The sequence below is a fragment of the Camelina sativa genome, chromosome 15 (genome assembly GCF_000633955.1).
Source record: "Camelina sativa cultivar DH55 chromosome 15, Cs, whole genome shotgun sequence".
NCBI classification, from domain to species: Eukaryota; Viridiplantae; Streptophyta; class Magnoliopsida; order Brassicales; family Brassicaceae; genus Camelina; species Camelina sativa.
Window position 1 is genome coordinate 15,218,897 of NC_025699.1, and position 26,467 is coordinate 15,245,363.

The following is a 26,467-nucleotide window of genomic DNA, read 5'->3' on the forward strand; positions in this document are numbered from 1 at the left end:
GGCAAAGGCGGTGGAGTTGGTGGCGGCATTGGCAAAGGCGGTGGAGTTGGTGGCGGCATTGGTAAAGGTGGAGGAGTTGGCGGTGGTTTTGGTAAAGGCGGAGGTGTTGGCGGTGGAATTGGCAAAGGTAGAGGTATTGGCGGTGGCATTGGAAAAGGTGGAGGCATTGGTGGTGGCATAGGCAAAGGCGGCGGAATTGGTGGAGGCATTGGCAAAGGTGGAGGCATAGGTGGCGGGATTGGCAAAGGTGGAGGCATTGGTGGTGGAGGTGGATTTGGTAAGGGTGGAGGTATTGGCGGGGGTATTGGCAAAGGCGGAGGCATTGGAGGTGGTATTGGCAAAGGCGGAGGTATTGGCGGAGGAGGTGGATTTGGCAAAGGCGGAGGTATTGGAGGCGGTATTGGCAAAGGCGGAGGCATTGGCGGAGGAGGTGGATTTGGTAAGGGTGGAGGCATTGGAGGCGGTATTGGCAAAGGCGGAGGTATTGGCGGAGGCGGTGGATTTGGTAAGGGTGGCGGCATTGGAGGCGGTATTGGCAAAGGTGGAGGCATTGGAGGTGGTATTGGCAAAGGCGGAGGCATTGGCGGTGGTATCGGAGGAGGAGGAGGCTTTGGTGGAGGAGGAGGATTTGGAAAAGGTGGTGGCATCGGTGGTGGAATAGGCAAAGGAGGAGGTTTCGGCNGCGGAGGAGTTGGCGGTGGTTTCGGCAAAGGTGGAGGAGTTGGTGGTGGGATTGGCAAAGGTGGAGGTATTGGCGGTGGCATTGGAAAAGGTGGAGGCATTGGTGGTGGAATAGGCAAAGGCGGCGGAATTGGTGGAGGCATTGGCAAAGGCGGAGGCATAGGTGGCGGGATTGGCAAAGGTGGAGGCATTGGTGGCGGAGGTGGATTTGGTAAGGGTGGAGGTATTGGCGGGGGGATTGGCAAAGGCGGAGGCATTGGAGGCGGTATTGGCAAAGGCGGAGGTATTGGCGGAGGAGGTGGATTTGGCAAAGGCGGAGGCATTGGAGGCGGTATTGGCAAAGGAGGAGGAGGTGGATTTGGTAAGGGTGGAGGCATTGGAGGCGGTATTGGCAAAGGTGGAGGTATTGGAGGCGGAGGTGGATTTGGTAAGGGTGGAGGCATTGGAGGCGGTATTGGCAAAGGTGGAGGCATTGGAGGCGGTATTGGCAAAGGCGGAGGCATTGGCGGTGGTATCGGAGGAGGAGGAGGCTTTGGTGGAGGAGGAGGATTTGGAAAAGGTGGTGGCATCGGTGGTGGAATAGGCAAAGGAGGAGGTTTCGGCGGAGGAGGTGGCTTTGGGAAAGGTGGAGGTATTGGTGGAGGAGGTGGATTTGGTAAAGGCGGAGGATTTGGCGGTGGAGGTTTCGGAGGGGGAGGTGGAGGAGGCGGCGGAGGAGGTGGCGGAATTGGACACCACTAAACGAAAATACATGAAGAAGTTGCATTGAGTGCATGTCTCACGTCACGTCACGTACAACATGGTTTACAAGTTTGAGTGTGTTACCAGATATACTATTAGAGCTTTATGTACTTTGTCTTTATTTGAATTACGAGCTATGAGTTTTGTTAGACGCACTCTAATAATTTCCATTTTATCATGTAAAACACTAGGATTTTTATTTGGTGGGAAGTCAATGTTCTTATAAAATCTGTTGATTGTGACTACACAACCGGATCAAAATGAAGAGCAAACAGGATCAGGATGATTAAAGAACTTGGTTTAATTAAAAGCCTTTGATCAATTGGTCTGTTTGTAATGGTTAAGGTTGGTTATATTGTAACCGACTATACATAACTTGTGAGGTTTCTGTTGATTCTTGAACTCGTTAACTCGTTAAATCTTTTGCTTACTTCTGCAACAAGTTTCTTAGATATTCAACGTGTTGGTTTGAATTCTAAACCGATTCAAGTTCAACAAAATCAAGTGACGCAAAATTACAAAATATGTAGCAATGTTGATAAGCAAAATTACAAAACATTTAGCAACATGTCAACATGAAACGTACAACTTGTTGAGAAGTAGAAATATACAAACACGATGATAACTATTGTAATCTTGCAACTTGCAATAAAGCCTCCACAAATATATGTTACATTAGATACATATAACGTAATACCCGTTAGTCTAAATAAATAACTTGCAATAATGCTCCACGTGGTTAGGTGTTATTCGGCAGAGTTTCAGAATTCCTTAGAAAAAAATAGTCCTAAGTGAAATTAAGTTTTGAGCTTAGAAAAATGAAGTGGTGGCAAAAAAAATTAAAATAATTATTGTGATGTTTTCGAAACTTATGAATTGATTTGTGTTGCTAACATTTGATGATTAGGTATCAATCCGTACTATGTGCGGGATAAATCGATTTAAATAAAATATTATGAATAAAATTTAAGATTTAAGATTCGTTTATAAATAATAAAATATGTAAGTAAAGTTTTTCCGATAAAATATTATTTAAATTTGCGTTTATTTTCTGTAAAATACGTTTCACCCGTGAAATATTTAAACTTGGAAAAGAATTTTAAGATGGTGTAAAAAGTTTTGATGTTTTTTTTTTTGTGTTCCTAAAAATCAAATTCGTCTATATAATTATACCATTAAATAGATAAACCAATATTTTTTAGACTAATCGATTTAATTTAAACTATTCCTAAGTTTAAAAATGCAATGAGAAAATGATAAAAGTAGTAAATAAATGAATAATTTTTCTTTTGTTTGTGAAATGTAATTTTTTTAGTAAGTAAATAAGTTATGAAAATGATAATTAAATACATTTTCAGATTTAATAATTGATTAAATCTTTCATTTTTAAATACTAATAGAAAAAACATTAGCTCTTGTTGGCAAAAAAAAAAAAGAAATATTGGCTTCTAAAATTTTAATGGCATATTTATGTAAATAATAATAAGAAATAAGAGCATTTATTTAAAAATGTACAGAAGTTTTGTGAGCGTGACATTTCAGTGTTTTAGTGAGAGTGCTTCTCTATTAATATATAGCCGATATGAGATTTTAAATTGATTTGATTGATCCATATCCGTTAGGTGCATGCTTAGTCTTAGGTGTCTTTGTTTAAGATTACCTAACTGGCACTTAATGGATCATAAAACAACACCTACGCTACACATCAATGATCATACAAGCAAAATATCTCTCAGGCTAATACTATCATTTCTAATTATACCAGTTCTCTCCCTCTACAATTTTGTTATTATACCTTCTACTTCTTCAGGCTGGTATGGTGGCTGCACAAGGTCTGTTAGGGAACGATATGGTGACTTCTTTGAGAAACCAAAACCGCATGGACCTGTCCCTAACTGAAAAAGCGGCTCGGTTTTTCTTTATTAGATTCTTGACACATTTTATATCAACCGGTTGTGTAACGTGAGTCCCCTCCTCTGTCTAAAATGTATAGCTTCCTAATTCTGTCATTAGAAGCGTTACATTTAGCTATATCCTAACAGAATAATTGAAGGAGAAACGATGATCACATTCAAAGGAGAGGATTCGAGATGTCACTTAAAATCTGAACTAGAGATTCACAGTCCTCAGTTTTACTGGAAGGTTAGCCTAGAACATTGATGGAAACTTTTTTCTTCTGAAGCTCAAGAATCTTGACTATTTTCCCCACAGGCTATGACACGGTCTGATTTAGGACTTGCTGATGCTTATATTAACGGAGATTTTTCGTTTTGCAATAAGGAAACAGGACTTTTGAATCTTATCATGGTATGGTACATAACATTATTGAATCATGGAGATTAATTTTTCAAAACTTCTGATCAGCAGATTGAAAACTTGCAGATTCTCATTGCCAACAGAGATTTGAACTTACGTCTTGCTAAAAATAGGTAAAGCTTAAAACGTTCAGTTTAGTTTTTTTTCAGTTGTCCCATTGCACTTGTGTTGGATTTTGCAGGGGATGGTGGAAACCGATGTTTCTGACTACTGGTTTAGCATCTGCAAAGCATTTTCTAAAGCATTTCTATAGGCAGAACACTTTAACTCAAGCTCGAAGGAACATTTCACGTCACTATGACCTTGTAACTTGTCTTATGCCCACTTGTTATTGTCTCAAAGATGAACATTTCTTTGCTGTTTTAAGTGTAATGATTTGCCTTCATCATGAGTAAACTTGCAGAGTAATGAGCTTTTTGCTTTATTCTTGGATGATACCATGTCTTATTCCTCTGCGGTATTCAAGGTGACAATGAAACATCTTCACGCTCTTGCTTTTTGTTAGTCCGACTTTAAACTTTCGCCATTTAAGACGTTTATGTTTATAGTCAGGTGATGAAGATCTGAGGACTGCACAATTGAGAAAAATATATCTTCTCATTGATAAGGTAACATCTATCCAAGGGAAACTTTATTCAAAACAAAAAAAATCTTTGCAAGGGCATTTTCTTGATTTGGAACAAGAACTTGGCATTTTCTCTGTTTTTTAGTGATCAAAAGGTGGAAAATTTTAGGCTAGGATAAAGAAGAATCATGAGGTTTTAGATATTGGATGCGGGTGGGGAACTTTGGCAATTGAAACGGTGAGAAGAACTGGATGCAAATACACCGGTATAACAATATCTATTGAACAACTTAAATATGCAGAAGAAAAAGTGAAAGAAGCTGGACTTCAGGTTTGTATAACCCATTTCAGTTTCTTATCTCCAATGCTATACTACTAACTATTTAACTTCTTAATGATAGGACCGGATAACATTTAAGCTCTGCGATTATCGCCAGCTATCTGATGTTCAAAAATATGACAGGATTGTATCTTGGTAATATCTCTCTTGTATAATGTATATATCAAAATATGAACATTGTGTTATGAGTCTATGACGACATAACATTTTCGATGTTTACAGTGAGATGCTAGAACATGTTGGCCACGAATTCATGGAGACATTTTTTAGTCATTGTGATGCTNCAGAAGACGGCATTTTTGTCCTGCAGGTAACACTTGCATGCATGATTCTTTTATCTCATGTTTGCACAACCGTTAATGTTTAATAATAATACAGTTCATATCGATACCCGAAGAACGCTACAATGAGTACAGACTAAATTCTGATTTTATAAAAGAGTACATATTCCCTGGTGGATGCCTTCCTTCGTTAGCCAGAGTTACTTCAGCCATGGCCTCTTCTTCTAGGCTATGGTATAAATGCATATTTGTATTGTTTTTTCGCAATCTCTCGTTGTCAAATCAATCTAACACTTAAAGAAAATACAGCATTGAACACGTTGAGAACATTGGGATTCATTACTACCAAACGTTGAGATTGTGGAGGAAGAACTTCTTGGATAGACAGAAGTAAGATTATGATATTAAAAACATTTCCTCTGTTTTTCTGTTCTTGACTAAGTATGTTTCCGCTCATATGTCTAGAAAAATACTATCATTTGTGTAGACAAATCACGGATCTTGGATTTGACAATAAATTCATAAGGACATGGGAATATTATTATGACTACTGTGCAGCTGGTTTCAAGACTCGTACCCTTGGAGACTACCAGGTAACACACAAACTCGAATAATGGGATATTATTGTCCCTGCAATCATATCCCATATATCACGACTGTAGAGTTATTTGTTACCTTATCATGCTCTGTATATTTTCTCCAAATCTCTGTAATTACTATGCCTTGCTAACTAGGCTCTGTAACAATATATATTGGTATTGATACCTAATGATAAACACACCGAAACATTCATCTCCTTCTCTGATCTTACATGGTATCAGAGCCTGAAACACAAAATTTTTTCTTTTGATAATGAGTGAAACGACCGACACGAACCCGACCCCGACCACGGCGACTATGGAGGTGCGACGTAAGATCTAGCCCTACGATCTGAGTGCTGCTGACAATCCCGAGCTGTGATATCTCTCCCGTTGCTGAAAGGAACAAAATATGAAGAATGGGCTTGTGGAATCAAGACAGCTCTTTCTTCTCGCAAGAAGTTTGGCTTCTTAGATGGATCCATTGCTCGTCCAGCAGAAGGATCTCCTGATCTCAAAGATTGGTGGACTATCCAAGCCTTGTTGGTGTCTTGGATCCGCATGACAGTAGAGCCATCACTCCGTTCCAACATCTCTCATCGTGATGTTGCGAAGGACTTGTGGGATCATCTGAAGAAACGTTTTTCTGTCACCAATGGTCCACGCATCCAACAACTCAAGGCGGAACTTGCATGTTGCAAGCAGAGGGGTCTTGCTATTGAGGCATACTATGGGAAACTGAACCGCATATGGGACAGCATGGCTACTCACAGACCTTTGCGTGTTTGTCAATGTGGCAAGTGTGAGTGCAACTTGAACTCTCTTCAAGAAAAAGACCGGGAAGAAGATAAGGTCCATGATTTCTTATGTGGTCTTGATGATTCTTTCAATACGGTGAGGTCGAGCTTGGTTTCACGAACTCCGATCCAACCGATGGAGGAAGTGTATAACGTTGTTCGTCAGGAAGAAGACATGCGGACTAATGTTACAAAGAATGAGGCGGCTCCGGAGATCTCTGCTTTTGCTGTTCAGCAACGACCTCGTATATCATCCTCGACTCGTCCTGAACAAGCTCTCTGCAAACACTGTAATCGTGGAGGTCACTCTTCCGATAGCTGCTTTGCCGTGGTTGGTTATCCAGAGTGGTGGGGTGACCGTCCTTGCAGCCGAACGATGCAAGGTAAGAGTCGTGGTCTTCTCTCTTCTGGTCGTGGTCGTCCCATGAGTTATGCGAATGTTGTCCATGTTCCACCGGTTTCTTCTCAAGAACATGCCAACTATGTGATCACAGAGAAGGATCGTGATGGGGTTAGCGGCTTGAGTGACGTTCAATGGAACAATCTTGTCAAGCTGCTGAATGGTCGATCCAATAGTGGAGCTGGTCCTAGCAACGAGAAATCATCTGGTAAGTCATCCTTCCATTCTTGGATATTAGACACTGGTGCCTCTCACCATTTGACAAACAACTTTGACATTCTTACGAATGTGAGACCTATGTCACTGGTGTTAGTTGTGTTAGCTGATGGAAGAGAACGGGTCTCGTGTCAAGAAGGCACTGTTGTGTTGGGATCCAATCTGATTTTGAAGTCAGTTTTTTTATGTAGGGCAATTGATGGATGAGAATACTTGTATTGTACAAATGGCTGATCAGTTCCTTGTCATTCAGGACCGCAGTTCGAGGATGATGATTGGTGCGGGTAAGCGAGACGGTGGAACCTTCCGCTTCTGCAAAACAGAGTCCGTATCCCTTGTCACTACACAAGAAGCAAAGGATTACACGTTATGGCATCAAAGGCTGGGTCATCCGTCTGCAAGAGTAGTTGGTTCACTTCCGCAAGTTTCTGTTTCTGTTGATTCTGATATTTACAATAAGGCGTGTGATGTCTGTTTCCACGCCAAGCAAACACGTTCTTGTTTTCCAATAAGTACTAATAAAACATCATCTGTTTTTGAAATTATTCACTGCGACATTTGAGGTCCTTATCGCACTCCCTCTTCATCCGGTGCTCGTTACTTTCTTACCCTCGTTGATAATTACTCTCGTAGTGTATGGATATATTTGCAACGTAACAAAACAGAAACTGCTGAAAATCTGAAAAGTTTGATCGCCATGGCTGCAACACAATTTCAAAAACAAGTCAAGCGAATAAGAAGCGATAATGGCACTGAATTCACCTGTATGGATCCATTCTTTCGGAGTCAAGGCATTGTCCATGAAACTTCGTGCATCACCACCCCTCAACAAAATGCACGAGTTGAAAGAAAACACCGCCACATTTTGAATGTGGCTAGAGCGTTGAGGTTCCAATCAAACTTGCCAATCACGTTTTGGGGAGAGTGCATCTTGACCGCAGGCTACTTAATCAACCGCACCCCCAGCTCTGTTTTAAACGGTCTCACTCCTTACGAAATGTTACATACGACTGCTCCGAGCTACGATCACTTGAAAGTCTTTGGGAGTCTCTGTTATGCCCGCAATCACCGTCATCAAGGTGACAAGTTTGCCTCTCGCAGTCGGAAATGCATATTTGTGGGATATCCTTATGGGAAAAAGGCTTGGAGACTCTATGATCTTGATGCAAACAAATTTTTGATCTCTAGGGATGTACGTTTTTGTGAAATAGAGTTTCCTTTCGTTGAATCTGATTCTCGTGACATGCCTATCGAAGACGATGAAGAAAATATTTTGTGGGCTTCTCATTCTCTCGGTCCACTAGAGGATGTTGACAGTCCATCTCAAAGCCCAACTGTTTCATCAGGCCCGTTATCTCCTCTCAGCCCAACTACCAATCTCTCGTCTTCCACATCACCCTCGACATCTTCACCCGACTCTGTTCGTCGATCAACTAATGATGGCGGCTCACCATCGTTATCTTTACCGACACCAACCCCATCGCCATCTCTCACTTCGACTCCTCAGCCTTCCTCGTCTCCTACTGTGGAACCTGCTAGTCCGGTCATTGATGCGATTCCGCTTCGTCGGGGAGAGCGTCATTGCAATCCTCCGGTTAAATTACAAGATTATCATATTAACACTGCTCAGACAAGGCTGTTAGGTACATCAAAATCTCTCTACCCTATTAATAATTATGTGAGTTGTTCACGTTTTTCTGAACCGCACCGTGCGTATCTGGTGGCTATAACGTCGGCTGAGAGCCAACCTCTTATAAACAAGCAGTGCAGAGTAAGGTATGGACAAAAGCAATGGGGTCGGAAGTTGTTGCTTTGGAAGAGAATCAAACTTGGACAGTTGAGGATTTGCCTCCAGGAAAGAAAGCCATAGGATCAAAATGGGTCTACAAGATTAAACACAATTTGGATGGGACGGTTGAACGATACAAGGCACGTTTGGTAGCTCTTGGTAATAGACAGATCGAAGGAGTCGATTATGGTGAAACTTTTGCACCTGTTGCGCGAATGCAAACGGTACACATGTTTCTTGAAGTTGCTGCAGGGAATAACTGACCGGTTCATCAGATGGATGTTCACAATGCGTTCCTGCATGGTGATCTTTAAGAAGAGGTGTATATGAAGCCCCCTCCTGGATACTTAGCTGCTAATGACACAAGAGTTTGTCGGTTGCGAAAATCCTTGTACGGTCTTAAGCAGGCTCCTCGCTGCTGGTTCGCCAAACTGACAACAGCGTTAAAAGAATATGGGTTTGTTCAGTCTTTGTCGGATTACTCATTGTTTGTTTTTGACAAAGGAGGGATACGAATTAATCTTCTGATATATGTTGACGACATGATCGTTACAAGCAACTCTGTTGAGGCTCTTACAATCTTCAAAGCTTATCTGGCTTCTTGTATTAAGATGAAGGATCTAGGAGCCTTGAAATATTTTTTAGGCATTGAGGTCTCTCGCAGCTCACAGGGGTTCTATCTTAGTCAACACAAATATGCACTTGAGATTATTGCTGATGCTGGTTTGCTAGGATGCAAACCTGATTCCTTTCCCTTAGAGCAGAATCATAACCTCGCACTCTCTACCTCGCCTCTTCTGTCGCAACCAGAGCCGTACCGTCGATTGATTGGTCGATTAATATATCTTGGTGCCACACGACCGGATTTAGCATACTCTGTTCAATTTCTTGCACAGTTTATGAAGACACCTAGAGAGGATCATTGGGAAGCTGCTATAAGGGTTGTTCGATACTTGAAAGGAAATCCAGGTCAAGGAATCCTCTTGAATGCAAAATCAAATTTCCAGCTCACTGGTTGGTGTGATTCTGATCACTCAGGCTGTCGTCTAACACGGAGGTCTGTTTCTGGCTATTTTATTCAACTTGGCACTTCTCCCGTCTCATGGAAAACGAAGAAGCAGAAAACGGTAAGCATGTCGTCTACTGAAGCTCAGTACCGCGCCATGGCTTACATCACCAAGGAACTCATCTGGCTGAAGATAGTTTTACATGATCTTGGGGTTTCACATACACAGTCTATGCGTCTTTATTGTGATAGCAAGTCAGCTATTCATATTGCAACAAACCCAGTCTTTCACGAACGCACAAAGCATATCGAAAACGACTGCCACTTTGTTCGTGATGAGATTCAGTCTCGTAATCTTCATCTTGTTCATGTTCAGAGTAATGCGCAGTTGGCCGACATCTTTACAAAGCCTCTTGGTCGATCGAGTTTTCAAACATTTTGTGACAACCTGGGCATCCTTGATCTGCATACCTAATGATAAACACACCGAAACATTCATCTCCTTCTCTGATCTTGCATCGAACGTGAGCCAGAAACATATATAACCATGCATCTTGATTTAAATAACTAATTGCTTTTCTGCAACATTGCAGATAGTTTTCTCACGTCCCGGGAACGTAGCTGCATTCAGTGATGATGATCCATTCCGCAGCTCTCCTTTAACTCAGGAAAAACAACATTTGATGAATCACTTCCAAATTCCAATCTGAAGTACCTCTCCTATTTGTTGTGCTTCACCGTAAAGTTTCATAGTTTGTGAGGGATAGTATCTGGATACTAAATAGTAAATAGAATCTGTTCTCATTAAGTTGACTCGTATATAAGCGTAAATTACTTCTTCCATGGTCATCAGACTCATCACTACCGTTTATATTTGATTATTCATAATCTTTAAAAATATCTGATTTTTTATATACATGCTTTACTTTTTGTTATCATCCCAAAAAACTGTAATAAAATCAGATTATATTTGTAATACTAAATCAGAAAAAATCTTAGTTGTTTAACTAATAGATATTTAGCTTTTTTCACAACAAATTTAATAAACTAATACTTTGTCTATTCTAATTAATTGTCTTAATTAGCCTTTATGATCATATATTTTTTTTGTTGTATTTCTAATGGTATATTGATATAATTTTATATATATTTAGTGTTAATTAGGTTTTGAACCCACGTTACACATGGATTTATTTGATATATTTTGGTGAAAATTATATATGATTGATAACAGTTATGAAATATTAGCTTATATAAAATTTTAAATTACAATTGATTAGTGAAAATTTTACTTTTAAAAAATATAAAATTCACTTATGTTAAAAATTCAAATCTGATCAAAAGAATTATGAAATTAATTGGACGTTCAGGCGAGGCGGATCGAACTGGTAATCTAGCATATCCTAAACCATTTCTTTGGCCATCAGAAAAGCAAAACATTTTTTTAATCATGAATTAATCTTATTTTTTCATATTTAATTGACCACCACCATCTATGTCTTCGTGATTTATTTTTCACTGTTTTCTTACTCTTTATATTCTTTCTCATCATTTTCATTATCAAATTTTCATAATAAAGGTCATCGTTACTTTACCGTCCGGTTTTTCATTATACTCTTTTTCTTCCTCTTTTTCATCAGCTTCCTCACATTCTTCCACTGAATAATTATTTAAAACCTTTTCTTTTAAAGACTACCACAGAACTTGTTAACCCATCAAACTTTAATACCAAAATCATTGCCTCTTGTCTCATAAAATTTATGCAATTTTACGGACCAGCTTAGTCACTACATGCATCCAACTATTGATACTTTCACCTGTATACTTACTCAGCTTTAGATCCACACGTATTGAAACTTTTCAAACCAAAATCCTTAATACTACAAAATTGCAAATTATTTGTAGAGAAAGTAAAATGAACACATGTATATCCTTCTTCTTTAAACTTCAAAAATTAACTCAAACAACATCAAATCAACATCTTGCGATGTCAATCTTTTTTCCTTTGACCCAAAAGATAATTTTACAGAAACAATATCAAATCATCTATAAATTCATACATTAAAAACATGTTTTAAATTTTTGAGAGTTAAATATTAATAACACTTAAACTTCTTATAGAGTTTAAATATTTATAATATTTTAAACTTTTTATGGAGGTATTTATAATATTTTTAAACATCCTATAAAGTTTAAATATTTATAATATTTGAACTTTTTAAAAGTTTTAATAATTATAATGTTTTAAACTTTTAAAATTTGGACGCATGATAAATCAAGCTTCCTGCTCATTCGTAGTTGGAAGCATATTAATCTTATTTATAATGGTTCTCAGCTATTATCTAAATTTTTCTAGCCGATGTGGGACGTTGTAAATACACTTATTTATAAGTATTTTAATATAGAAATTTAACATAATTTCAAAAATGTTAAAGATTGGTCGTTTTAAAAAATATCTTAATATAAAAAATTCTGGAAATTTAAAAATGTTAATTAGTGATATGTCGAATTCTGATTGGATGTTTTAAATCCTAATTGGACAGTTTTAGGAACTTATAGCTCATACTTTTATTTAGTATAGATTTTATAAATGTACTTCTCAATTGACTTTTATAATCAAACAGCTGCATTTGCAATGTTTTGGTTAAATGTAATGGGACTAATAGAAAATTTTCTTTATAGTATATATATATACTCTTTTTTATTTATATATAAGAATACATTATATGTAACGTTGATTGATTGGAGGAATATGAGTGACCACATACACAAATCGTTATAATCAATATACAATTTTGTATACATAACAATCTTATATAATAAAGAAGGATTCCTCCAAAAACTTTCAATCAGAAAATGACACATGTTACTAAATTAAAATTATTCATTTTGTTCGTACAAACTTCATTGAACCTATATAATTATTTCTAACCACAACAACAATCATGGAAAATAGATGACAATTTGTCCATTGGCATTACACTTATAAAATCGAAATCTGTGAGCCTCTTGGATAGCTAAATACGGCAAATGACAAGCCAATATGAACATACAATTTACAGTGAAGAGTGAGGAAATCAGATATTTTACGGTGAAGAGTGAGGAAATCAGCTATTCATTTAGCATAAGCAAATCCTCATAAGACTCGAATAAATCATAATAAGTGCAAGAAATGCAAGTAAAACATTTGTATTTGTTCGGTGTACAAGAGCAAATATATGGGGGAAATTCAAATCAAGATTAAAACACAATTATATGCATCCAAAACATAATTAAGTCAAATTATTTGGGTCATGTTTTTTCTACCATGTTCATGGTTAACCAACCAATTAATACACTTGAATGTGAATTACTTACATAAATAACATATATGTATTTTTTTATCAACATGCAAACTCTAAATATTTTACATAACTATATTATTAAACTGTTTTGCAATGTCATTTTAGTAATTAGATAATCGTCTTATATGAGTTTCATCTCTCACCCTTGCATTAGAAATTTGTATTTCTATTATAACATTTCTAATCTTAATCATCTTAAATGTACAATTAACTCATTTAACCCACTATCTATACTATCAAAACATTTTCCATATTTCTTGGGACCTTTAACTTCTAAGATTTTCTTACATTAAAAAATAACTGAATGCATTAAAAACACCATTAACTCAAATTAGATTTGTGACGTACACTCAATTTTGCATGCCCTACACATTTGTTATCAACGAATTCTCTATAAATAGCAAACACCTCACTAAGCACCATCAAATATCAAATCCTCCATAAAAATTAAAATTCTAGAATATCATTTTTCTATATAACCGATGGTGTTTCAAATATTTTCTTTACATTACTTATGAAGATATGGAAGCAAATGTTGGTTTTAGTGTGTAGATATAATCATATTATTATGTTTATAAGAGGTTCAAATAATTCAAATACGGCATAGCGGTAAATTTTGATTTATATTTTAGTTTTATCATATTTTATAAGAAACTAATAAATTTTTGGTTTCTTATCTTTAGTTATCTTTATAACCTATATTTTTATATATTTTATTTTATTTTTGAGCTTTTAAAGCTCCCAAATGATTCTCAAAAATTTTACATGTGTCATTATTTTTCTATTTTTATTAATATTATTATTTTAATTTTTAATTAATGACATAATTGTTTACTTCTGTTTTAACTATCTCTAGAACATAAAATATTTGAGAGTCTCATGGTATTTAATTGAAAAACTTAAATACGAATATATCTAAATACCTAAGTTTTAGACAATAATTGTATGATGTTTAAATGTTTTAATATACCAATCAAATGTGCAAATGGTATGATTATTTTACTTTCTAAAAAGTATGCTAATGAACTAATAGTTTTTATCTACAAAAATCACTTTAGAATAAGATTTAGCTTTAAACAAAATTTAGTATTCTTTACCTCCTCACAAAAAAATCTCAGTTTTATTTGGTAGTATATAGTTTTAAATTTTTCAAATGTGAAAATATAAGAAGCAAAAAAGATATTGCAATAAATGTATATATATATAGATATAAATAAATCCGTACGTAGTGCGAGTATTCATCTAGTAATTAATAATAGGATAATAAACGCATAGCCCAAATTTTAATTGACAGAACTATATAATTTATCTATTAATTTGTTACTATTAAAAATAAACAAATAAGTAATCCTATTAAGAGTTAATGTTGTATAGGGAAAGAACAAATATATGGATCCATGTGAGGGCAAGATTAACAACAAAAAGATGATGTACTCACTTATTGAATTATACATAATGGAATGAAAATGATTTAGAGAAAAATATTTTTACTAATTGTTAAAGCTCTTATAAGGTTACTCTACATACACATACGAAAAAAGAAGCAGAAAAGGAAAATAAAATATACTTTAACACATTTTTAAAAAACTACTATAATAAACAAAAAAAAACACGTTTGTATATAATAAAAAATGGTTTCTCCAAGTAACCAATCAAAAAGACAATGTAAATGTCTAATAGTTAGTATTTTTATAATTGAATTTAATTGTTTTTTTTACCATTAGATATTTATTATTTGGATGTATATCTGGATATTGTTAAGTTGGAGATGTTGGAGGAGGTCAATGAAACTGCATACCCATTACCCACATAACGTCCGATTATATATTTTTTTTTTTTTGATTTGAAACATTTAAGGAATAAAAAAAATTGTCTGCTGCTTCCTACCAGAAAAAAAAATTTAAAGAATTGTCCATAGAATAATTTTAGGTGCGTCCAGATTTATTAAAAACAAAATTAAACAATTAAAGATTAAAAAAATTGCATGCAAAAACTAACAGAAAAAACAAACCCGTCCAACTCCTTAATAATAATATATTCTTAATGAAGACTGTGAAACTAGAAAAGTGTGAAACTATATATATATATGAATAAAAAATTAGTCATATTTTTAATATAGGATATTTCCTAAACCATCTCAAGTAGTTCACTTCACACTCTTATTTCTCATTCAAATAAATTCCATTTTGGACGTATGAGTATACCATCTTGTAGTACTCGTTACCAGCTTTCCATTGCACTATCGACCCGACAATTCCGAGCATCCATTTGGCCGGAATTTGGGCGGAAAGTCGCCGGAAAGTCATTGTCTCAAAACCTGCAATTTTCCAGTTCCAACAATTCTCCACATANTCTAAACATATAACTAAAGGACTAATCCTATAGACTGACACTACTAGCTAGACTATCTAGACTAGACAGACTTTCGAGAGTATATGCGAAAACTAACTGTATCTGAGTTGGTGGTGTTTTTCAACCTTGAACCGACTCATTGTTATACCTGTCGAGTTTACTTGGCCAGATGGTGAACATGATGTCTTGAACCATCCGGATTTGTATGTAAACTTAGGCAGCATGAATAACACAGCTTCGTTTTCTCATAGAACGAGGTTCTCTATTGTGTTCATTGTGGTCTTGAACATGCCTGGTTAATCATGAGTGAACTTTGAGAGTATAGCCTCATATATTCTCCTAGAAACGGCCCCATTTCACACTCACAAGGTAATTTTAATAGCGGCTTGTATTTCAAGAAATATCCTGTAATTATTTCAAATATTTTTTAAAGCTACATTTCAAATCATTAAAAGCATATGCTTAACCTCTAACATACATGAAGCACTTTACATCATTTTAGGAACTGGGAAAAAACAAAAGTCTCTTAGTGCTTGTAGCAGATTCAGCTTGATTTAGTTGTCCCTTTGAACCTAGGTCATGGGGTCTCCAATCTGAGTAGGTGGGGTTACCATCAAACCTCCTCTTAAGTCGTAGGCTTCAAACCCATTCCTCGTGATGATTTTATAACTTGATCTCGCGCTAAAACTTTTGTAAATGGATCCACTAGATTTTCTTTTGTATGGATGTAATCAATCATAACTACACCAGTTGAGATAAGTTGTCTAACAGTTTTATGTCTCCGTCTGATGTGACGAGATTTTCCATTGTAATGGGTATTTCTTGCCCTGCCCAAAGCTGATTCGCTATCACAGTGTACACGTATTGCAGGCACAGGGTTCCCCCACATTGGGATGTCTTCCAAGAAATTACGAAGTGATTCAGCTTCCGACATAGCTATATCCAAAGCTATGAATTCAGATTCCATAATTGATTTAGCTGCCAAAGTTTGTTTGGAAGACTTCTAGGACACTGCTGCACCTCCAAGTGTAAAAACATATCCACTTGTGGATCTTGAGTTTCTCGAGTCTGCGATCCAGTTGGCATCACTGTAACCTTCCAAAACTCCGAGTTCTCTACCAAAGTGCAAGCCATGATCTTTGGTATAACGTAGATAGTCTAAAACTCTAGTTATAGCCATCCAATGCTTATGTCCTGGATTACTTGCGTAGCGACTAAGTACATTTACAGAGTGCGCTAAATCTGGTCTTGTACAGTTTGTCAAGTACATTAGACTACCAATTACTCTCGCATACTCCACATGTTGCACAGGTTCACCAGAATTTTTGGTCAAGTGAACTTGAGGATCCTCTGGAGTTTTTGCAGTCCCATTTGAGTAATGCTTGAATCGAACAAGCACCTTTTCAGCATAGTGGGTTTGAGACAAGATAAGGCCCTCATCAGTTCTGATGATTTTTATCCCGAAAATTACATATGCTAAACCCAAATCCTTCATGTCAAAATTTCTTGTGAGCATGTTTTTTGTTTGAGTGATGATGTCTTTGTTGCTTCCAATGATGAGCATATCATCTACTAATAAGCATAACAAAATATACCCTGAGGGAGTAGTTTTGTAGTATATGCATTTATCATATTCATTAATGCGAAAACCATTAGACATCATCATACTTTCAAACTTCTCATGCTACTGCTTAGGAGCATGTTTGAGTCCATATAATGACTTCACAAGTTTACACACGTTGTATTTTTGTCCTGGAATAACAAATCCCTCAGGTTGTTTCATGTAGATTTCCTCCTCTAATTCTCCATGGAGAAAAGCAGTTTTTACATCCATTTGATGGATTTCAAGATTTCTCAAGGCTGCAATGCCTATGAGCATCCTGATCGAATATAGTCTTGTTACCGGTGAATAGGTATCAAAAAAATCTAAGCCTTCTTTTTGCCAAAATCCTTGCACTACAAGCCTAGCCTTGTACCGCTCAATATCGCCATTGGGTTTTTGTTTTATCGTAAAAATCCATTTACACCCCAAAGGCTTAAAACCTTGTGGTATATCTGCCATCTCGTAAGTATGATGTTGCATGATAGAGTCTATTTCAGTTTTGACTGCTTCCTTCCAATAAGGTGCATCAGGTGTAGACATAGCTTCTGCATATGTTCTTGGTAGATTTTCAACTAGAAATGCCATCATCAGAAAATCATCACCAAACGATTTACTTTTGCGAGCTCGTTTGCTTCGTCTAGGTTCCACTTCTGTTTCAACAGAAGTAGTACTCAAAGTATTACCAGCTTCCAAATTCGCTGCATCTCGTTGTTCACGATTCCGTTTTTGAGTTTTCCTAGAGGGGAAAATGTCTTCAAAAAATGAAGCATTTCTTGATTCCATAACTGTATTCACATGGATATCTGGAATATATGATTTATGAACCAGAAATCGATATGCACTACTGTTATGTGCATATCCGATGAAGATACAGTCTACGGTCTTTGGCCCAATTTTGACCTTTTTAGGAGGTGGTACAGCCACTTTTGCTAGGCACCCCCACACTTTGAGATATTTGTACGAAGGTACTGTACCTTTCCAAAGCTCATATGGCGACTTGCCAGTCACCTTATGCGGTATCCTATTGAGGATGTAATTTGTGGTAAGCAAAGCTTCCCCCCACATGTTCTGTGCTAACCCAGATTCCTGCCACAACGCATTCATCATCTCTTTCAGAGTTCGATTCTTTCGTTCCGCTACTCCATTAGATTATGGTGAGTAGTTCGATTCTTTGATTCACATCATTCGCTTGTACTTCCCTTGAGGTTTGGCCTTGACAACATAGTCTCCGTCCTCTGCAACAATATCACTACAAGTCTACAAGAAATAATACAGAAGACGTCGCTTAATCAGCGTTGGTTTATCAAAGTGACGTAAAAAGTCAAACTCAAATTAGAAGCATACTAGTGACATTTGTATAACCGACGTTAGTTTTAACATTTTTATCAAGGAATAATTTTTTTTTTGTCAACAAATGAAGTAAGGATTTATAAAATAAATTTTACTGCTTGACCAGAAAAAAAAAATTCTGTTTTGTGACCCTTTCTGTTGTTAAAGTGACTTCAAATCTCTGAAGACATCTACAAAGACGTACAAGACTGTGTAAGGCGTACAAGGTTTTTAATGGGCTTTTACTAGGCTTTTGTAGAGACCGACTCAAGGCAACTTAGGGTTAGGGTTTTGGGGGTGTAGGCGGCGCAGCCGCCTGTACGGTGTAATAGATTCTAGAAGATTCACAAGATCTTTTATTTCCTATTGTATCGGGTTTTTTGAGGCCTATATAAGAAGACTAGGGGATTGTAAGGTTGTTAATCTGATTAATAATATAAACCCTAGACAAAGGGTATTCGCCTCAAGAACACTCTGTTTCTCTTTTCAAAGTCTTTCTTATTCTGTTTCTGTTCATCCGAATTCACAACAACTGGTATCAGAGCGCCAGGTTCAATGACGAGTTCCGTAAAGTTTGAGGTTCCACGTTTCAATGGAACAGGTAACTTTTGTCTCTGGCAGACCCGGGTGAAGGACATGCTGAATCAGCAAGGGATGAAGAAAGCTTTGTTAGACACAAAGCCAGAAGCGATCTCGCAGGATGACTGGGATGAGATGAGGGAGAAGGCGGGTTCAATGATACGAACATGTCTTGGAGATGAAGTCGTGCATCAGGTTCTAGATCTCAGATCTTCAAAAGAGATCTGGGATAAGCTAGAAAAGATGTACATGTCGAAGTCCCCATCTAGCAAGCTGTACCTCAAACAGAGGCTGTATTGGTTTAAGATGGCGGAAGGAGCAAATCTGGTCCAGCATATTAACCAATTCAATCAGATCACTGGAGATCTAGGGCGTGTGGGTGTTACAGTTGAGGACGAGGATAAGGCCTTGCTGCTGTTGTGTTCTTTAACTCCTTTATATGAGACGTTGGTGACTGCACTATTGGCTGACAAAGAGACGATAAGTCTGCAGTCGGCTATAGACTCGCTGCTTGGGCATCATAACCAACGCCAACAGCATGGTGGTGGTAGCAGTGACAACCCTCAAGGTGATGGACAATATGTGAGTATAAGTCAAGGTAGCGGAGTACAGAAGAACAAGGGAAAGCAGAGAGATGGCAAGATGAAGAAGATAATCTGTTATAAGTGTCAGAAACCAGGACACTATAAGAGAGATTGTCCTCTGAACAAGGAGCAGAACGAGATAGGAGGTTCATCTAATTCTGTGAACGTGGTTCAGGCAGAAGACGCAGTGAAGGTCGAGTTAGATTTGCTTGCAGTGACTACAAGCAATCACACAGATTCTTGGATATTGGATACAGGCTGTTCATTCCTCATGACTTCAAACAAGCATTGGTTTGACACGTATCAGGCTGGAAATTTTGGAACTATTCAAATGGCTGACAATAGAAGCTGCAGCGTCGTTGGTATTGGACAGATCAAATTTCGGATGTATGATGGCACTTTCAGGATTTTAACTGAAGTGAGGCATCTTCCAACGGTGAAGAAGAATCCGATATCTCTTGGTTCACTTCACAGGGATGGATTCAGGTTCGAAACTGATGATGATAATTGTGTGAATGTGTGCAAAGGAGATATGGTGTTGATGAAGGGTCAGCTCACAGCAGGGAGTGTGTATCGTTTACTTGGAAACGTGGTTGTAGGTGGAGCTGCAGCCGTGGTAACTGAATCAGATAACACAGCTCTATGGCATATGCGGTTGGGGCATATTGGAGAGCATGGTTTGTCTGAACTTCACAAGAGGGGTCTTCTGGATGGTTTGAAGAATTGTAAGATGGAGTTTTGTAGGTTCTGTGTGATGGGGAAGCAGTCCAAGGCATCTTTCAAGACAGGTCTACACACCACAAAGAGTCTTTTAGACTATGTGCATTCTGATGTGTGGGGGCCTACACAAGAACATTCATTAGGAGGAAGCAGATACTATGTCATCTTTATAGATGATTTTTCTAAGAAGGTTTGGGTTTACTTCATGAGGCAGAAATCTGAAGTTTTTGAGAAATTTAAGATTTGGAAGGCTGAAGTGGAAAACCAAACAGGGAGGAAGATGAAGTATTTGAGGTCTGATAATGGTACAGAGTATACTAATGGAGAGTTTCAGAAGCTGTGTGAGGAGCATGGTATTCAGAGGCACTTTACAGTGCGGAAAACACCACAACAGAACGGTGTAAGTGAAAGGATGAATCGTTCTATTGCAGAGAAAGCAAGGTGTTTGCGGTTAAATGCAGGACTCCCGAAGATCTTCTGGGCTGAAGCCGTTTACATGGCGGTCTACCTCATCAATAGATCGCCAAGGGTTTCTTTAGAAGGAAAGGTTGCTGAAGAGGTATGGACTGGGGTAGACATTGATCTATCAAACTTGAGAATCTTTGGATGTCTAGCTTATGTGTTAGTTCCCAACGATGAAAGGTCAAAGCTGGATTCGAAGTCCAAGAAGTGCGTTTTTCTGGGATTTGAGAAAGGCGTGAAAGGTTTCAAGTTATGGGATCCTGAGGCTAAGAAAAGAGTGATCAGCCGAGATGTGGTGTTTGATGAGCAGTACATGCTGCTACAGGCGAGTTCAGAACGAGTTCCTGTAACCATTGAGGCTGATACTGGTTCAGAGATAGCGGAGGATGAAGAGGAGTCTAGTGAAGCTAGACCAGCAGCAGAAGCAGATGAGCAAACCCCTGAGGTGGAGCAGTCTCCTAAGGTGGGGAAGAAGGGTAATCAGATACGTACAGAGGGGAGTTTGGCTGCAACCAAGGAAAAGCGTGTAGTGAAGGCACCTGTCAGATATGGGTATGAAGATATGGCTAGCTATGCTTTGATGATTGGTACAAATGATCCATCAAGTTTTCGTGAAGCTATTAACAGTCCTGAAAAGGAAGAATGGATTGCTGCTATGACAGAGGAGACAGTTAGTCTGAACAAGAATCAGACATGGGAGCTTACAACACTTCCAAAGGGGAAGAAAGCAATTGGTTGCAAGTGGGTCTTCAAGAGGAAAACAGGAGTCTCTGAGAAGGAAGTTGTGACTTTCAAGGCGAGACTAGTAGCGAAAGGGTACTCACAGAGGGCAGGGGTTGATTATGACGAGATTTTCTCCCCTGTAGTTCGACACACGTCCATCCGTGTTGTGTTGGGACTGGTAGCTTGCTGGGATTTTCATCTTGAGCAGATAGATGTGAAGACAGCGTTTCTCCATGGGAATTTGGAGGAAGAGATATATATGGAGCAACCTGAAGGGTTTGTCAAGTCTGGAGAGGAGGCACTTGTATGCAGACTGAAAAGATCTTTATACGGGCTGAAGCAGGCTCCTAGACAGTGGTACAAACGTTTTGATACTTACATGTTGCAGATAGAGTACCAGAGATGTGAGTATGACTGCTGTGTTTATGTGAAGAACGTTGGTAATAATTCTCCCATATTTTTGCTGTTGTATGTTGATGATATGCTCATTGCTGGAAGCAATATGGATGATATTGTTGAGTTGAAAGGGCTACTGGGAGAAGAGTTTGAGATGAAGGATCTTGGTGCTGCAAAGAAGATTCTTGGGATGGAGATTCGCAGGGATAGGAGTTCTCAGAGATTGTGGTTATCTCAAAGAAGCTACATTGAGAAGATACTTGAAAGGTTTGACATGAAGAATGCAAAACCTGTGTCTACTCCTCTGGCGAATCACTTCAAGCTCTCAGCACGTCAGAGCCCTATTTCTGATGAGGAGATCAGAAACATGGCACAAGTTCCTTATGCTAGTGCAGTTGGTTGTCTGATGTATGCGATGGTTTGCACAAGACCAGATTTGGCTCAAGCTGTTAGTCAAATCAGTAAGTACATGTCTAAACCTGGGAGGGAGCACTGGAATGCAGTGAAATGGATTCTCAGGTATTTGAAGGGTACTACAGATCGTGGTCTCATGTTTGGAGGACATGAGTGCAAGGCAGAAGTCGTGGGTTTCGTTGATTCAGATTATGCAGGTGATCTTGATAACAAGAGATCTACAACCGGGTATGTATTTACTCTTGCTGGAGCACCTATAAGTTGGAGGTCTGTGTTACAGTCTGTAGTTGCCATGTCAACCACTGAAGCCGAGTACATGGCAATGGGAGAGGCAGCTAAGGAGGCATTATGGGTTAGAGGACTTGTAATAGAATTGGGTGTTGAGCAAGGTGGAGTTCAGCTACACTGTGATAGTCAGAGTGCTTTATATCTGACAAAGAATCAAGTGTATCATGGTAGGACAAAGCACATTGAGGTAAGATATCACAAGATCAGAGAGTTATCAGTTTCTGGTGTGATTTTACTGCAGAAGGTGCACACGTCTGAGAATGCAGCTGATATGTTGACCAAGCCAGTCACCATGGAGAAGTTCAAGCACTGCTTGGATTTGCTCCAGGTCTTTCATTGCTAGATGAAGACAAAAGGTTTCCCCAAAAGCTAACAAGGAGTTGAAGTTGAAGTCAATGAGATTTTGTCGTCAAGGTGGAGTTTGTTGTTAAAGTGACTTGAAATCTCTGAAGACGTCTACAAAGATGTACAAGACTGTGTAAGGCGTACAAGGCTTTTACTGGGCTTTTACTAGGCTTTTGTAGAGACCGACTCAAGGCAACTTAGGGTTAGGGTTTTGGGGGTGTAGGCGGCGCAGCCGCCTGTACGGTGTAATAGATTCTAGAAGATTCACAAGATCTTTTGTTTCCTATTGTATTNTTGCCTCCACCATTTTCCTACCCAACTGATCTTTATCCATGATAGGCTTGATAGCATCTTGCGGCTCACGCTTCCCCAATAATCTTAAAACATCAACTGCACTCTCAATGTCTGTCCGACCCTCCACATATTGAACACATGCGTATGCGGACAAAGCAAGATTATTCTTTGGGTCCCATCCGTTTTGCCTCACTTCCATCGCCGTTTTCTTCCTCTCTCCTTCTTCCTTATGATCTTCAAGCATGTCGTTCACTTTTGACTTGGTGTCTTGTATTACTCTTTCAAGGCGAGACTAGTAGCGAAAGGGTACTCACAGAGGGCAGAGGTCGATTATGACGAGATTTTCTCCCCTGTAGTTCGACACACGTCCATCCGTGTTGTGTTGGGACTGGTAGCTTGCTGGGATTTGCATCTTGAGCAGATGGATGTGAAGACAGCGTTTCTCCATGGGAATTTGGAGGAAGAGATATATATGGAGCAACCTGAAGGGTTTGTCAAGTCTGGAGAGGAGGCACTTGTATGCAGACTGAAAAGATCTTTATACGGGCTGAAGCAGGCTCCTAGACAGTGGTACAAACGTTTTGATACTTACATGTTGCAGATAGAGTACCAGAGATGTGAGTATGACTGCTGTGTTTATGTGAAGAACGTTGGTAATAATTCTCCCATATTTTTGCTGTTGTATGTTGATGATATGCTCATTGCTGGAAGCAATATGGATGATATTGTTGAGTTGAAAGGGCTACTGGGAGAAGAGTTTGAGATGAAGGATCTTGGTGCTGCAAAGAAGATTCTTGGGATGGAGATTCGCAGGGATAGGAGTTCTCAGAGATTGTGGTTATCTCAAAGAAGCTACATTGAGAAGATACTTGAAAGGTTTGACATGAAGAATGCAAAACCTGTGTCTACTCCTCTGGCGAATCACTTCAAGCTCTCAGCACGTCAGAGCCCTATTTCTGATGAGGAGATCAGAAACATGGCACAAGTTCCTTATGCTAGTGCAGTTGGTTGTCTGATGTATGCGATGGTTTGCACAAGACCAGATTTGGCTCAAGCTGTTAGTCAAATCAGTAAGTACATGTCTAAACCTGGGAGGGAGCACTGGAATGCAGTGAAATGGATTCTCAGGTATTTGAAGGGTACTACAGATCGTGGTCTCATGTTTGGAGGACATGAGTGCAAGGCAGAAGTCGTGGGTTTCGTTGATTCAGATTATGCAGGTGATCTTGATAACAAGAGATCTACAACCGGGTATGTATTTACTCTTGCTGGAGCACCTATAAGTTGGAGGTCTGTGTTACAGTCTGTAGTTGCCATGTCAACCACTGAAGCCGAGTACATGGCAATGGGAGAGGCAGCTAAGGAGGCATTATGGGTTAGAGGACTTGTAATGGAATTGGGTGTTGAGCAAGGTGGAGTTCAGCTACACTGTGATAGTCAGAGTGCTTTATATCTGGCAAAGAATCAAGTGTATCATGGTAGGACAAAGCACATTGAGGTAAGATATCACAAGATCAGAGAGTTATCAGTTTCTGGTGTGATTTTACTGCAGAAGGTGCACACGTCTGAGAATGCAGCTGATATGTTGACCAAGCCAGTCACCATGGAGAAGTTCAAGCACTGCTTGGATTTGCTCCAGGTCTTTCATTGCTAGATGAAGACAAAAGGTTTCCCCAAAAGCTAACAAGGAGTTGAAGTTGAAGTCAATGAGATTTTGTCGTCAAGGTGGAGTTTGTTGTTAAAGTGACTTGAAATCTCTGAAGACGTCTACAAAGATGTAAAAGACTGTGTAAGGCGTACAAGGCTTTTACTGGGCTTTTACTAGGCTTTTGTAGAGACCGACTCAAGGCAACTTAGGGTTAGGGTTTTGGGGGTGTAGGCGGCGCAGCCGCCTGTACGGTGTAATAGATTCTAGAAGATTCACAAGATCTTTTGTTTCCTATTGTATTGGGTTTTTTGAGGCCTATATAAGAAGACTAGGGGATTGTAAGGTTGTTAATCAGATTAATAATATAAACCCTAGACAAAGGGTATTCGCCTCAAGAACACTCTGTTTCTCTTTTCAAAGTCTTTCTTATTCTGTTTCTGTTCATCCGAATTCACAACACTTTCTCTCTCGATGAACATGCGACGGCGATTTCTGGAAAACTCGAGACCTAAACCGGTTGCTCTGATTTAATAATGCACCTTCAATTTTTTCAAAATTGGTTATCTCTCGTTACTGGAATCAAATCCAACTACGGTATGATTGCTCAACCATGGAGGGTTTCGAGATTTATTTTTCTTATTTAATGACTTTGTGATGCAGCGCATCTTTGCTTTGATCACGCCTCCCATGAATCTCGTCGTGATCAGGCCTCTTTATTATTTCCCGTTTTGGGTTTCATTCTTATGGGCTTTATCTACGGTTGGACTTTATATGTTAGATTAGCCTCTTAACTATGCTAGGGTTTTGTTTTGTGAACTTCTTATTTAAGGAGTCGTGAGACTCTTTTGTATGTAAATATTGATTATTAAATAAAGAGTTGTTTTAATAGAGCTTTGCCCTAAACCTAGAGAGGAGGACTCTCAATCCTAAGAGCTTGTGTTCAAGCCCTATCCTTATTGCTTTTTCGTCAAGTTACGTAGATCTAGCGTTCTCGTCCGTCATTAAGCTTCTGCTCTCCATTAGTTGGTATCAGATTCATCATGGTAGTTTGATTTCTTTCCGACTATGTCTCTTCAAAACATGACATGGGATGCATTAAATATTTCTGACTTTCATGGCGGAATTTCTAGTGATTCGTTATTAGAGTGGCTCATGGAGGTTGAAGAAATTTTGCAGTTTCACAAACTTTCGGATGATCAATTGGTTTCGTTTTTGGTGACAAAATTTCGAGGACAAGCCGCATCATGATGGCAACAGTTGAAGACTACACGCAAGAGAGCTGGGAAAAATCCTATCAAATCATGGGATAAACTTAAGAAGAAACTCTGTGCAACCTATTTTCCTCGTAATTATGGCAGTATGGTGTTTAATCGTTTGAGAAACTTGAAACAAAAAGCACTATTTGTGGATGAGTACTCAGAGAATTGTCATCTTGAGGGCAAAGACTTCGTCGATGAGCTTAGACACGATGTTGAGTTATCCACTAAGAAACAAGTCTATAATGANAAGACCAGATTTGGCTCAAGCTGTTAGTCAAATCAGTAAGTACATGTCTAAACCTGGGAGGGAGCACTGGAATGCACTGAAATGGATTCTCAGGTATTTGATGGGTACTACAGATCGTGGTCTCATGTTTGGAGGACATGAGTGCAAGGCAGAAGTCGTGGGTTTCGTTG

The 26,467-nt window shown here is 38.6% G+C and overlaps 3 protein-coding genes across 6 annotated transcripts; all 3 read left to right on the forward strand.

Moving 5' to 3' along the window:
• Window positions 1-1,824, forward strand: LOC104746842 (glycine-rich cell wall structural protein-like; the record flags this gene model as incomplete). The annotated part of the gene is given in 3 exon segments (XM_010468377.1): window positions 1-349; window positions 689-1,084; window positions 1,121-1,824. Coding segments are annotated over 3 exon segments (1,047 nt in total), but the record flags the coding sequence as incomplete, so codon positions are not given.
• On the forward strand, window positions 3,125-7,481 carry LOC104746845 (tuberculostearic acid methyltransferase UfaA1-like). 4 transcript variants are annotated; one of them, XM_019237384.1, is made up of 15 exons: window positions 3,125-3,384; window positions 3,465-3,564; window positions 3,634-3,729; window positions 3,805-3,851; window positions 3,920-4,043; window positions 4,142-4,204; window positions 4,287-4,346; window positions 4,473-4,634; window positions 4,705-4,778; window positions 4,866-4,953; window positions 5,022-5,158; window positions 5,234-5,314; window positions 5,412-6,682; window positions 6,794-6,907; window positions 7,169-7,481. In XM_019237384.1, the coding sequence occupies exons 1-13, from the start codon at window positions 3,239-3,241 to the stop codon at window positions 5,536-5,538; spliced, it is 1,305 nt and encodes a 434-aa protein (XP_019092929.1). In that variant the 5' UTR covers window positions 3,125-3,238; the 3' UTR covers window positions 5,539-6,682; window positions 6,794-6,907; window positions 7,169-7,481. The 4 variants fall into 4 exon arrangements, with proteins under 4 accessions (XP_019092929.1, XP_010466685.1, XP_019092927.1 ...); XM_010468383.2 differs by having other exon boundaries at window positions 5,412-5,517; window positions 5,782-6,907; XM_019237382.1 differs by having other exon boundaries at window positions 5,412-6,907.
• LOC109129333 (uncharacterized mitochondrial protein AtMg00810-like) lies at window positions 8,335-10,622 on the forward strand. The gene is made up of 2 exons (XM_019237385.1): window positions 8,335-10,234; window positions 10,304-10,622. The coding sequence occupies exon 1, from the start codon at window positions 9,031-9,033 to the stop codon at window positions 10,183-10,185; it is 1,155 nt and encodes a 384-aa protein (XP_019092930.1). The 5' UTR covers window positions 8,335-9,030; the 3' UTR covers window positions 10,186-10,234; window positions 10,304-10,622.

What these genes read in the sequence shown, in the direction of transcription:
- LOC109129333 (XM_019237385.1), top strand. Translation starts at nt 9,031, where the DNA reads ATGAAGCCCCCTCCTGGATACTTAGCTGCTAATGACACAAGAGTTTGT.